The sequence below is a fragment of the Oreochromis niloticus genome, linkage group LG5 (genome assembly GCF_001858045.2).
Source record: "Oreochromis niloticus isolate F11D_XX linkage group LG5, O_niloticus_UMD_NMBU, whole genome shotgun sequence".
Lineage (NCBI taxonomy): Eukaryota > Metazoa > Chordata > Actinopteri > Cichliformes > Cichlidae > Oreochromis > Oreochromis niloticus.
Window position 1 is genome coordinate 31,950,043 of NC_031970.2, and position 14,391 is coordinate 31,964,433.

The window sequence follows — 14,391 nt, forward strand, 5'->3', positions numbered from 1 at the left end:
TGAAACTTGGACGAGTGAGTATAAGCACCGGTGGCAGTCTAGTCAAGTAAAGTCATGTCTCAGAGGGCACAGTGGAAGCCCTTGTTCTAGCTGCTGATGCAGCTGCTGCAAAGATCGTATCGGCACGTGCGCTGCTGCACACCCAACAGGTGTGTGTGTCTTTGGTCTTTTCTTCTTCACGGTCTCTCCAGGAGTGAGGCCTCTTTTACACTCTACAATACCAAAATCTTGTTTCTGTGCATTTTGGGGCAAAAACTAGCTGTTTTCACCTGCTGCGTGCTTCTTGCACGGGACACTGAGCAATGTACAGTACACAGTGCTTGTTGTTGCATGGTTACGCGTACTTGCTGTGCTGCCTTCCACTTGACCCCTGCGTCCCCACCCCCAACCCCCTCCTCTTCCCTGAGAGGCTTTGGCCTGTGGCTAGCTAAGCTGGTTAGCTAGCCTCATAACTCAAACAGCCTGTCATTCAGCAGATCCCGGCTGCTTAGACCTACACCACAGCCAATCATGTGACCCATTAATGATGACCCACCATGACCTGTGCAGTCTGCTGTATCCTCATGTGAGCTGTTCCACCTCTCTGTTTGTCCATGTTGGTATTTCTTTTTTTTTTTGTTGCCTCCTTTTGAAGGAAGAGACAGGAATGAGCTGTGAGAGCATGTGACCCGGCCAGTTAATCCAGTCATTCACCTTTCATAGCTTGTCAGAGTCATTACTCCCTGAATCCTGGGGAAGTCGCAGGATTCGGGGAGTAAGCACAGCATGATTTCAAGCCATTTTAATCTCAGTTTGGCTGAGCCCTGTGGCTGCTCAGTTTAGTGTTTCATGTGTGACACTTCCTGTGTGTGCTACCATTGGGAACTTTGTACATTCTATATTTAATAATCACTCAGCTGGTCTATTACAGTCTTTATCATATGACTGCCTGCACTGACGAAAATCAAGGATTAATGAAAGAAGTGAAACTGAACTAAAACATATCAGCTGCGGGGCTGTAATACGGAAACAAGAAGCTGAAAGGTCCTAAAACAGACAGCCATGGAGCTTAGGGGATTTGGTGACTTTTTCTTTTGCTTTGACTTATTTACACAAAAGAAAATGTATACAAAAGATGGACACCACGCCACCATGACACCACCCATTGTTTATTGAAGTCCAGTTGTCAGGCATCGAACAGAGTGTTTCCTCCATCGCCATTGTCGTTTTGGAAACAGACTTGCTGAGCGAGGGGCGGACCTGACAGAAAATCGACAGACAGTACCCACTCATGAGTTGTCATACACAAAATATGACCGTTATACTGGTTATATTACCTATATAAAGTAAGGCTGCCCAGCAGGCGTGTTGTTTTGCACTTGGATCACTGTCCTTCGGGAGCTGTTTGAAATTTCTGTTCCTATTGTTGATTGTAACAGATTTGCAGTTTATTATAGTTCATTTCAGTATTTTCACACATTGCTTGTAACTCCCACTTGACCTCATTCAGTTGCAAACTGATAGCAGACTGACTCCATCTTATCATTTTATCACCACGTCGAGGCACCAAAGTCTTTTTGAAGACGCCAACTGACAGCAAGTGGTTGTAGACATGGTCTCTGAAGCAACCCCATCAAAGACACGAAGTGGGGAGTTCATTACACACAGTCATGATAATTTGGGTTGTGCTGCAGTCTCCAACCACTGTCTTCCCTAGTGTGCCCCCAGGGTTGTTTTCCCCATAAGCTTCTTTGCAGAATGCAGGTTTAAGGCACTTCAGGATCCAGGAGCTATGTCGATCATTTATGTACAACCTATGGTTCACATGGTAATCTAATACACTATTCAACACTGTTTAGTGCAGGTTTAAATCAGAAACCATTCAATGAACGTGTAATGCAGATATTTGATCCCAGTACTTCCAGTACTTGACAGGTTTCAGTACTTTGCGTGACTGACGTTTCCATTAGTCACACAAGTATTGGAGTCCATGCACAGCCTTAATCCACTCTGCGTTACAAGAGTTTTGTGTGTTGTGTTTTAGATAAAGAGAAAGTCAATAGAAATCTATTGTTTGTGTAGTGAAGTGTCAGCTGGAACAGCCTCCCGTGATGTCTAACTACAGCTGGCGCGGAGTGGCCGAGATAGGGAGACAGCTGGATGAAGAGCTCTCCCCCTCTTTCGCTGCCTGAGGAGCTGGAATTGTCCAAGACCTCCCTTGAGCTTGCTCAAGAAGCATAAAACTGAGAGGCACTCTGAGCAAGGAAGGCTGCTCAACTCTGGCCGTCTTAAAGAGGGGACCCGAGGCAGGATACATCGATAGAAAATGTGCGGCAGCACAGGAAGGAAAGGAAGGGGAATGGTAGTGAAAGGTTATAGTACAATGTGAAGGGAGGAGGGCTCGGATAACATGTGTAAAACAGACTTCTCATAACATGAATGCCTGCAGGGAGGGTTTGATGCTATAAACACTAGCTTGTCATTCACACAGAAGACACAAGGAGAGGTTTTATAGCCCATAGTGGGTGTGACAGCCTTTAAAGACTGGTTTGGTCGGTTTACAGCTTAAGAACCCGCACACACAAAAAAAAATGCCTGGTTACACAGCAAGGCAGTGAGAAAGTACAGCAGAGCGACAGAACTCTGCAGAGCGGTGCGCTTCTAAAATCGGCTCATTTATTCATACTTGACTGTCATTATGAGTGATTGCAGCCCTTTATTCATTCATTCTTAGACGCTCAAAAGAAAAAACCCCAGTACTTTAGAGTTATCTCTCCCACTATAATCTGCTTCCTTGAATGAACACCAGATAAGCAGCTTCCAAACCATTTATATGTGGAAAACTCATTTGTGTTCTTCAGTCATTAAATGTACATGACACTTTAGGTTTTCTACCTATTTTCCTTCTGGAAGTGGTGATTATTGCACTTTTATACTCAATTTCATTAACTGATCTGGCCCAGCAGACGTTCATTTAATTCCAAATCCTTTGAATTAACTAAATCCTGTGTTGTCCTGCACTAAGGGGGATAAGACGCTTCGAAGGCTCAGTTTTAAATAAATATCACCCACAAACAAAAGCACTGGGAAATTCAATTTTTTTTAATCCAAACCATTGCAATTATACAAATTACTAAGAACCAGCTTAACAATAATTGTTTACTATATATTACATGCTTTTCAAATACATAAAAATGCTCTAAAATAATAAAAAAGACTAAGCCAGTGTATTTACATACCAACATTTACACAGTTTTAATCTCTTGAGAGAAATTCGGAGCACCAGTCCATGATTTCCAGCATGGATGAAATAACCATGTTCAAAACAAAACAAAACTGGATTTTCTGTCTTCCCACAGAGGCAGTAATATTCGAAACTGGTGACTCAGGTAATACTTAAGTGGTGCAACAAATAAGCATTTGGCTCAATTATGGTGTAAGTACTGACAGTGAAGCAAACTGAATACTTTGTAAATGACAAACGAGTGTAGAGACCGGAACGGTAACAGATGTTGTAATAGAAACGTGGATCAGGTGACTGAATGTTCCAGGAAGTAGCCTTTCCTCTCGACTCCTTTTTAACGAGTTCAGTGCTTCATTAATGACCTTATAAATCCGTGTCTAATCCTTCATGGTTACAGTGTTCATATGTGTGTGCAAGTAGCACAACAGGATCAGTCATGTTCTTTGTTCATTGCCGCTCGGTATCCTCTTAGAGAGACAGTTTTAGTCCTTGGTTTGTGAAGTCGGTATCTCTAAAGAGTAATGCTATACCCTTTGCTATACCATCCAGTCCACAGCAGGGCTTGGTATAGTTTCAGTGCACAGGTCCCATCACTACAAACACTCGCAACCCCGTAATTAGACACTCCAATGGGGTTCTTGTTGTGATTTAAAATACAGGGATGGGCATCAGTTTGGAAACTGCGTTCAAGAGATACAGAAATGAGAATACTTCATTTAACGTGCTGAGTTCCACAGAAGTTAAATTCCTTCATTCTTTGGGTTCCTTTTACAAGGAAATTACAAAACAGGTAAGTGCAGTTTAAGGCACGGTGACGTTTTGTCAAGGTGAAGATTTTGCACAGTTGTAAGGTATCCGGCTAAACTATTGTTCCTGGTTTTGAGTCTTCATGCCAGTAAAGCTGTTCTTCGGGGTCCATGTTAGTGTGCATTTGGCTGTTGATGTGGGAGTCCATTTGGCTGACATCTATATAGGATCTGTAATGAACACACAAAACAAACACATTAGGCTGCAAACTGCTGACTGTGTCTGACTACGGGGTTAGAATAGATTAACCCTGGGCTGTGCGTCTAAACTACAAAGGTAAAAATGTCAATATAAAAAAGCAATGTGAGCCATCACCTGTGTTTCAGATACTGTAATGTGAATGCTGATTTCAAACCCAGGGTCAAACATTCTCACCCAGTTATAAGGCAGATGCACACAGACACAAGAGCTGTCTATACACAAACACATGGCCTTCCAATGCAACAGTGCTCAGGGGTCACATTTTCCCTTTGCCACACAAGTGCTCTCCCACCACCACGAGACACCAAAGTTCGTCAGTGAAATCAAATGATCTGGTGCTTTCTGTCAGTCCCTGCTATGCATAAAAATAAACACATCACCATCACCACGTGGGGTAGTTTTTACACTTTCTCACCCTTTCTTCTCTCCTGTGACTTTGATTATTGGGGGGGAGGGGATAATTTTCCTGGTCAGTAGCATAGGAAGCACCACCACACCTCTCTAAATACCCAGGGGGGCATGCCATCCTATCACATCCTCGCCACTCAAACTCTGGGAGACATCTGTGCATGAGAGGGGGCAAAGGTCAGTGGTGAATGGAAGCACATGGGCAAAGAGCCTCTACATTGTCCAAGATGTTTACAAAGAGCGGAGGGAAAAAACAAACAAATAAAAACAAACAAAATCTTGACAGTAAAGGAAGACTGCGGAGAAATGTGACCACTGGATGACAATGTGGCAGTTGAGGAGGAAGTAGGACAAGCATATTTATATATTTTTTCTTAAGGAAGCCATGCAATCACAGTATCAGACATGACACTGAATGATCAGTCAAACATCTCAAAAATGCAAAGTTCACTTCAAAACATCAACAAGCAGACTCACGAGCCAGACTGCGGACACACTAAAAGAAGCAACTGCACGGGGTCTGGCTGATGCTGTTTACTTACTACGAGCTACCTTTTGAAAAAGACACCTTACTGAGCCTGTGCCCTCTGGAGGATTGTGGCTGCGCAGGGCTGGAGGCCACCTGCCTGACCCGACAGCCAGGGGAGTAGTAGGAGGAGGGGGAGGAGGAGGGAAAGGAAGAAGAGGGCAGGGAGGAAGTGGAAGGATAACCAGAGGAGGAAGAACTAGCAGGGATAAAGGCACAGCGCCTCTGGCCATCAGGGCTGTGCCAGGAGTCGCCATATCTATAAGAGAGCAGGGGCCAGTGGACAGTTAGGGAGAGCAGAACCATTTTTAAGTTCTTAGGAGGAACTGACTGCGGGCAGCACAGATCCTCTAATCCCATCACTGAATACGGCTGTGACATTAAACACTGGCCTGTTTGTGGATTCAGTTTCATAATTTATGGGTGAAGGTAAAGAAAAGATGATATCGGCAACACAGTATTTCACATTGCTGATGGGTGTAAGGGATAAAAAACTAAATAGCAGCTCGTATTTTCTGTAGCCATCCCCTCTAGGTAATTAAACACTAGCGCTTAACTCTGAGGATAAGAAGGATCAGGGAGTGGCTTATTGGATAAGTAGAAGAGCTGAGGGCCAGGTTTTTTTCCTCTTACCTGCTGTGGGTGGAGTGGGCGTAGGAGGCTGTGCTGTAAGAGTAAGACTGCGGTGCATGCACGGGCATGTCATATTCCAGCATAGAACCGCCGGTCATGTGACTGTGCCAGTTTCCACTGGAGGCCACTGAGGACATGGCAGAAAAATGGTACAAGTCAGAAAACAACCCACCAACATGTAGAACCAGTGTTAGAAACATATTCAGAGGACATTGTGAAATTGTCTAACCTGACGAGTAGGAAAAGTTCCTGCTGCTGTAGGCTTGTGGTGCATGCATGGTTGGATAGCCCAGACTCTGCTGGGAGCCTCTGTCATACTCATAGTCGTACGCAGCCTGTTTCTGTGCAGTGTTGCGTTTGTACCAGCCTCTCAAGTGTTCAGCCACCAGGGCCTTCTGGATGTTCTTGTTGATCTGTTCGTTGCTTCGAGGCACTGGACGCTGCCTGGATGGCCGTATCGTGGCGTACAGGTTCTGCGATGCACCGTCTATCTCGTCATTACCGTAGTGACCGTACACGCTGGGGCTTTGATAAGCTGTTTGGCTGTGGTGGTAGGAAGGGTTAACATTATAGTGTCCCTCCATTTCACTGTCATAACCATAGACTCCATTGGAGTAAGGCTCCAGTTCTGAGTAGTTGGGATAGCCTGTGACATAGTAGGCTGTTGTGGTGGGCCGAGCCCGAGGCTGGTAGGCATAGCACCGAGTGTCTGGCTGAGCCAGGTTGGGCATGCTGCCCGTGTTGGCGTAGATGTCTTTTCTGTGGCGCCCGCGCACTCTGCGCCCGTGGGTGTGGTTACCAGGGATGCTGTATTCCACACTAGACTGGCTTGTGTAGGAGGAACCGTCATCGAGCATTTCGGTGCTGTTGCTGCGTCGAGCTGACGGGACAGTCAGTGTTGGCATGGTTGGCTTGGTCTCGATCATGAGCTGAGACTGTGACTCCAGACTCCCGCTACGCTGGCGGAAGTGTTGTGGAGAATCCTCTGATCTGCAATTAAAATTAAAGTTTAGTGAACGCAATGCATAAGAGCCGAAGTGGGTCTTCAAAAGAATGAAAGAACAACATAAAGCTCATACCTCAGCTGTGTGCTGCTGTATGCGTTGCGGGTGAGGAGGGGAGTGGGTGGCATGCTGCGGGCATCACGTGGCTGCCTGGAACCTGCTTTACATGGGCTGCTGTAGACTGATAAGGTGTCATTGTGACTGTAATGGTGCGCTTCCTGGTCTTGGTCATAATGTAATCTAGAACACAGACAGGATATATGTCCAGATGATTAACACCACTATCTTCTCGACAATAAATCTAGGAAAGGCAGAAACAAAACAAAACAACAACACAGGGTTTGCTTGACTGTGGCACTTTAGTCATTCCTTACACCTGAATGAGTTCTACTGCATAGACCATTAATCTTTTCATGCAGCAGCAAGCATTATGACTTTTTTCCCCCTTCTTTTAAATGAACCTGAGAGTAAAACATCACCCGCACCACTCTAAACACTAACGCAGTAGCTGGTGTTTAAACAACATTTCCAGCACCGCCTTCGGTTTCCCTTTTCCTCTCTCCTCTCAGCTTGGGATTGTTGTTTGCTCCTTTACAGGCAGAGACATGTTGTTTTTTCATCTATTTTTAAAGCCGGTGTGTTTGGGCTGATAAGCAGACTGTTGGAGAGGCAGGAGAAGGAGGGAGGAGGTTGACTGTCAGGAATGTAGCTCTGGATCTACTCTACAGGTCTGTACTAGCTTCACGCTTCAGGCCCCTGGAGAAACAACAGGCACTGCGTATCTCCACAGAAAAACAGTTCAGCCATGTTTCCCAGTCATCAGTAATCATACCCATCAATCCAGCGGTTCTCTCCACTTGCCTACACGTATCTGTTTTTATTTTCTTGCATTTTACACGCATACTTCCAACTGCCTGTGTGTTGAGCTCTGCCAAAAAGTGACAATACTGTGTGCGAACAGAGTTGTGTAGCTGCTCACATTCAGCCTCCTCTTCAGTCACAGTGTGAGGACACTGATAAAGTATGCTCCATGAGTGTGGGTGCTGGTCGCATACCTGCTGTCTGCGAGCTGGTCATTGGTAGAGGCTCTTCTGTCTTTGTTGTAATGAGCATCCAGAGTGTCTGCGTGGTGTGGTCTGGGGGAGTATTGTACTGAACGAGACCGCTGCCTCTGAGAGCCAAGCTCATCATCTGGGAGTGAAAAGTCATTGTTTTAAGTATAAGTCATTCATAAATGAGATGGGGATTAGGAAGCACATGCACACTGAGCACACTAACCATCATCCAGAGTGAGGCTGTCAGATAGCGAGCTGAGTTCTGAAGGCTGGGGATCATCTGGTTAGAGGACAGAGAGAGACAAGTGTTCTAAGAAATGTCTCTGATATTATTATTCACAGTCTTGTCTCACTATGACTAATGTTCTACAAGCTCTGATATGCAAGTATGTGTCACTGCCACTGTCCGTGACATCTACCTCGTAAGATCAGTGAGGCTCTCTGAGTGGGTTTCTGTCCTTTTTTGACCCTGTAGTCGTTGATCTGCTTCTCAATCTCTTCCAGGTTTCTCATAGCGTCAAGATAGTTGTGTTTCCTCTTCCTTTTCACAGTCTTGCAGAGGTCAGCCTCATTGGCTAGCTTCATGGCTGCTTCCACAATCTTTTGCTGCAAGGCAAACCGACTCTCCAGATTCCTCAGATGTGGATCCTGTAGGAAAACACAAGACTAACACAGTTAATTGGGACTTTCCAAAAAACACACAGATCTTATCAGAGCAGAGGCACCCATATGAACAAAGAAACAGACATAAAGCACTCCAAGCTAAAAACACAAATTTATCTAAAGAAATCAGTCTTTTAGTGTCATTTTATATATTCCTCTTTAGTTAAAGACAGAAACTAGGAACAGCTCCCCATAAGAGTCTCATATGATATGTTACACAATGTATGCCTCAAAAACAGAACTGAACTCCTAGAGCCTCACTTTAAAAAGTCAGCTGATCTAAATGAGCCGTAGCTCAGTGGGGCAATAATGGTGTTTCAAGTGTCACAGCAGCCTCACACAGCAAAACCACAGCACAAACAAATATCTGCATTCACCTCATCATAGGGGAAAAGATCATCCAGTTTGAAGGCTGTCCCAACACGCCGTCGCACTTGAGGAACCTTCTCACCTGTGGCCAGGGGATATTCCTTAGGCAATCTTCCTGTAAGCTCCTGCAAATGAGAATAGCAGCCAGAAGTCAGCTGAGAATTTGACACTTTTGGAATCAAATCCAGTAAGACAGACACTCACAGCTTCTCTTAAGCAGATCTTTTTCAGTTCTTCAAGTTTCGCTGACAGTTTGTCTTGAAGTTCCTTTTCCTTCTTTTTTAATTCAGCGAGCTTCTCTTTCTTCTGTTCCTCGCTGACTTCAGAGTCAGCAGAACCTGGAATGGGGACAAAATAAATTAAAAAAATTAATACATTATCACCTATCAATCTGATGTAGAACAGAAGTCATTATTTGATTATTTGTCTGCTTACCAGTTGAGATGAGGCTTCCATTGCTGGCCATTATTAAGTGATTTTTGCTCTCAATACTGGAAAGTTTAGTGATCCGGGGGGCGGAGATCTCGGTGAGGTCTACTGCGATGTCTCCTGAACTCCTGGTAGTGGTCATCTTTGACTGTAAGTGAGGAAAGAGAAGATTAGGAGGAGAAAAGGGAAGGCGATAGTATTTAATTTTATTGACAGCACAGTGCATCGTGACGGCTGCAGTTGCATTGCTAAGTATTTATCATCAATCAGTGTTGACTTCCTGCGCATGGCATCAAACCTGACATACCATGCGCCTCCAAGACATAGTCTGAATAATTTCATATAACTGCAACCGCACACACTCATCCATCTTAACTATGAAACGCACATAACACACATAACACCTGCCTCAGTGCTCAAGCACAGTGTGCATGTCAGGAAGAGTTGAACACTTCTTTCAGGATCTTTGCTTTTAATTCAGAGTGTATTTTACTTTTTCTGTGCTTTCCAAACTAAATACTTTCTTTATGCACATGTGCCTTTACCTTAAGCTACAAATAAAACAAAAATAGGTAAAATACTACAATTCTATAATGAATACTATATGCATAACATCATAAAAGTATTTCCTGGGGTGCAATTTCAAGCACTTTGTGCACTTTCAGTTTCATTTTGCAAAAGTGAATTAGAGAGGGTCTGGTTACCTGAATTATAACAGCTTTTACACTTAAGACCTAACAACCTCCCAACACAAAACTCAATGGCATGGAATCTGTTTACTTTAAAACTGGAAGCCCTCGATAAACCCTGAGTCAAGATATTTACACTAGTCACGAGTAAGGGACACGGATCAGGCAGTGTATCACATGAAGAACAGTCATTGTTGTAAAAGGCTGTGACACAACAAACTGTTTAAACATCATTCGGTCACTGTTCAAACTGAAAAAGACTGGCAAGCTTTGCTTTGTTGTAATCCGTCTACAGGTTACTCCTTTTACAGCCTACTGAAAATAGGTCAACACCACAAGACAAACTAAAAACATGCAAATAACAAGAAGATTTAGCATCCAACATTTAAAAACAAGCAAGAAGTCCATTATGGTCTCTTCAGTCTTATGATTGACTCTACTCCAAGAAACCACCATGCATATTCTCTAAACACATCAAACAGTGTAAATTACTGGTGTAAACTGGTGTAGACTGGTGTAGACTGTTTCTTTGTTTTTCACAATAGAAAAGCTGGCAGAGTGTGAACAAAGCAAAATGAATCATGGAGGAGAAAAACAGGCAGACACTCACTTTGCTTTGCTTCATATCCAGGTAGAACTGGTGCTGACTGATGGCCATCACCCAGATGGTTTTAATCAGTGAGTGGCTGGCATACCACGTGTGAATAACCAAGCCAGACTGTCCAAAGGTTCGCTTGGTCACTGTTCTTCTGTAGAAGATAAGATAGACATCCAATATTTGCTGTATTGCAGATACAATCTGTTTAATTGCTTAAATTAGAGAGGCTATAATATGTTCATTTAAAGATTCCTCATTTTATTTTGGGTGTGTACCTGAAGCCCAGTGTGCCCCAAATAGTCCCAGTAAATATAAGGCAAACTAATGCTGGTCTAAGATCTGTCGGCTGGTATCAACAGTATGAATCTGGTACGTATCTAGAAAAGACTACTCGTCACATCATCCCATAAAGCACAAGGTTTTCATCAACTTCCAAAATGTTTTGTTTTTCATGTATTTATATTACAAATATATATTACAAGGGAATGACAGTAAAAAAGAAAAAAAAAAAAATCCAGCCAAGTTTAGCTTCCATTATAGCACAAAGAGAAAAAACAGTAGCCCACAGCCAATTCTTATTTGTTGTTTTCAAATCAATCTTTAAGTCATTTTTGATTGTCCCTCAGTATTACGGTGCTCACGTAGCTCTGGCCTGTGGGCAAATGATCAAATGCTTACGTCAGCCACATTAGCTCGCAGCATAGTGCAACTACAGACTCTCTTACTCTTGTGAGGACACTGTCATCAAAAATAAAACTAGTCCACCGGGTGCTCAGTTTCTCGGAGAGCATTAAAAACTCCTAAATGTCTGCTCTTACTGGCAGCAAAAGAACGTGCTTTTTTGTGGATGAAACATTTTAAAGTCAGACCTAGCACACACAGCTCTAGCAAGCTGGCGAAAATGGAGAATGCGAGGCAGTCATTCTATGCTTAAGGGCGTGCCAAACTAGCTGCTAGCTAGTTAACCTGATTACAGAGAGAACATGGATTACACATTTATATGGGTACATAAAGGAAGTAAGGGCTCAAGTGTCAACGAAGCATTTCAAGTAGTTCAGCAACAGTGTTTGTTATCCAACTACAGAACCCTTTACATACATAACAAGCTATATAACAAATCAAAAGAAATTAGAAACACCTAGACAGCGCAAGGAGTACAAAGATATTATGAAATCTTTATTTAATTAAAACTTCTAGATCTCTGTGTAATAATATACTAAGTGGATATGAGGAGTAATTTTAAATCTGAAGCAGTCTGTTAGGTTTAATAATGGCTTTAACTGCTGGAAGTGGCATATTAAAGCTTGTGTTAAGGGCAGAGGGCTTATAACAACCTTAGAATAATAAACAGCCATTGAGCAGCAGGAAAAGACTCATTTAACAGACATGTTAAAAGGCTTTAACAAGGTGTCCTAAATGGGCCAGTGGCTGCAGATGACCTTCACAGTGTGTAAGGTGTAGGATAAGGAAGCAAGAGCAGTTGCTAAAATGGGAACACTTCAGAATACAAGAAAAGCAGCTATTAGGTTAAGTGAAGATAAAGTAAGTGGGTTTGCCTTCTGACCTGTGTGGGTCGTTCACTTCCACTGAAAACTTCTTCTCACGGAAATACAAATTCTCCAACTGCTTCCACTGAAACAACTGCAGAGACAGAGAGGGTTCGGCGGAAAGGAGGGGAAGGGACAGACAGAGATAGATTACACATCACTGAGCACACATCAGCCAACACAACACTACAAAAATATGGATTTACATTACATCAACAAAAAAAATACAAAAAAAAGCTTTCCATACAAGAGGAATCAATACCACCAAAAGATACTAAGCAGAGAGGCAGGTATCTAGAAAACTGGCTTAGATTCAGCCACAGCAGCCTGCCTGTGAATACGGTTTATAATGTATACAAAATAACTGCTCAAGTCATGAATGGGACTCAGTGGGCCAGCCAGTCAGGTGTAAGTTCAGGCTAACAAAAGAGTAATTATGAAGCTGCTGCAACTGCAGGAACAAAACTGTACCAGGCAGCAAGCCAGCTTTTCATTTCTCTCTGTTGAAGAGAACAGGCACGACTTCTCTGTGTCAGAAGAAACATCTGCTCTACCGATACTGAAACAACTCAAACAGATTTATAGTTTGTTGCCTTTCAAGAACTCTTCTCTGCTCACATACAGGGGAAAAAAAAAGACCAAAACAATGGGGCTGCCAGTGTTCATAGAAACTGTTTTACCTGATACCAACTCACAAGACAAGGACTGAAACGCCCCATTGTACAAAAACGTATATATATACACACACATGCTTTTCGGGATAACAATCCCTAAAGGCATACTCATCCAGTTCCATTTTCAGACTTTATTCTCAGTAAAACAAGTACAGCACATCACAGCAGTGACACGCAGAATGCTTTACACATTACAGAAAGCACAGCACACTAACAATCTAGAGAAGAGCACAAAGATACTAAAACATGCCAACTTAAAGTTTATTTAAATCAGCCTGACAGGTAACTAGTGGACATGGCTTACCGTGAACGTTGTATCTATCAAATCTCTGAGGAATTCTCTGGACTTGTATTGAATCCTTTGACTTTCCCACAGGGCTTGAGCTTCCTCGAACAATACTCTCTCTTGTCTGTTGTGAAGCCAGATAGGTGTTGCAAGAGTTTTGGTTGAGATAGCCACGCCCCCCCTCCTCCTCCTTAACCCCAACCCCTCCCCCACCTCTCTCTCCTCCTATGATAGCAGGGACACCTCATGCAGCCTTGGGTGCTTAGTACTGCTCTGCACTGCTCTCTTTTGTCCCCCCCCTTTCTCTTCTACACAGCTCTCTTCTTTTTCGGTCAAACCAGATAAGCAGGTTGTACACAACTATTTGATGAACCAGATATTTCACCTTTGCTCCGCTTACTGTCTCTCACAGACATTTAAATGCCCCACACTAAATGTGGGAAGTGTTCTTCCGCCCTTACTGTAAACAGAAGACAGAGCACTGTCATGTATAATAATCCACTACAACCATCTCCCCCACCAAGAAAACATGCTGGCAATAAGTAACTTTGGGCTAATCATTAATAGCAGTGGCTTTCTTTGCCATTGTGAGAGCAAGTGAGCACACAGCATGGCCCAAATCATCCTACAACCTGAGCCTACAATACTGAAACTGTACATAAATGCTTAGTTCAAACAGGGTATTCCAGCATGGCAGATCATTCCACTAAATACTCCACTCCTTGCCCTTAATAAAGCAAAGCAGCTGGTCGGCACATTTAAAGACCTAATTTTCTTGTGGAGGTCCTCACGCCAATTACCACTGTCTAGTCACCACCATTTAGCATCAATCACACGGTAACAACTCATACTTGTGTTGCCTCACTCATTCTGCTAGAGAAACTCCACACCTGTGTGCCAGCGCATAATAAAAAAACTCTGAGGTGGCTTCTGGTAGAACCACTGCTCAAAAAAAATGTTAGAGATGTGACACACCTCAAACTCACCAATCACAAGACCTCTCAAAGAGGAAACAGTCCATGAAATCACCCAGATCACATTTAGAGAAAGCAGAATCAGTTTGCGAAAACCAGAAAACTAACCTGAATTAACAGCACACAAAAATTTTCTGTCTTCATTTTCTGTCATCTTCCTTGTTTTTGCCAAATGTGTCATTACAGGCAGGTGGAAGTGTGCCAGAAATGCCTGTGGTTTCAGATGGGATCAGGCTGTTCTCATGGAGACACACCCACAAGCCCAAGGACCCCCAGGGCCACAAGTCCTCAAAAATCATACATGG

General features: G+C 43.3%; 1 protein-coding gene across 4 annotated transcripts in view; it reads right to left on the reverse strand.

The window, feature by feature from the left end:
* Positions 1 to 3,060: 3,060 nt before the first annotated feature.
* The window catches only part of frmd4ba (FERM domain containing 4Ba), a 43,557-nt gene continuing 32,226 nt past the window's right edge, over positions 3,061 to 14,391 (reverse strand). For 2 of the 4 annotated variants that reach the window (XM_013269985.3, XM_013269982.3), the window contains exons 12-24: positions 12,170 to 12,246; positions 10,618 to 10,756; positions 9,325 to 9,466; positions 9,094 to 9,227; positions 8,898 to 9,014; positions 8,277 to 8,505; positions 8,081 to 8,137; positions 7,858 to 7,993; positions 6,878 to 7,042; positions 6,028 to 6,788; positions 5,799 to 5,925; positions 5,192 to 5,424; positions 3,061 to 4,200 (exon numbers count right to left, since the gene is read on the reverse strand). In XM_013269985.3, the coding sequence (XP_013125439.1) occupies positions 4,190 to 4,200; positions 5,192 to 5,424; positions 5,799 to 5,925; positions 6,028 to 6,788; positions 6,878 to 7,042; positions 7,858 to 7,993; positions 8,081 to 8,137; positions 8,277 to 8,505; positions 8,898 to 9,014; positions 9,094 to 9,227; positions 9,325 to 9,466; positions 10,618 to 10,756; positions 12,170 to 12,246 (2,328 nt within the window). In that variant the 3' untranslated portion in view covers positions 3,061 to 4,189. Of the gene's footprint in view, positions 4,201 to 4,646; positions 4,795 to 5,191; positions 5,425 to 5,798; positions 5,926 to 6,027; positions 6,789 to 6,877; positions 7,043 to 7,857; positions 7,994 to 8,080; positions 8,138 to 8,276; positions 8,506 to 8,897; positions 9,015 to 9,093; positions 9,228 to 9,324; positions 9,467 to 10,617; positions 10,757 to 12,169; positions 12,247 to 14,391 lie in introns of all 4 variants that reach the window. The other 2 variants (XM_013269983.3, XM_013269984.3) reach the window with 2 other exon arrangements.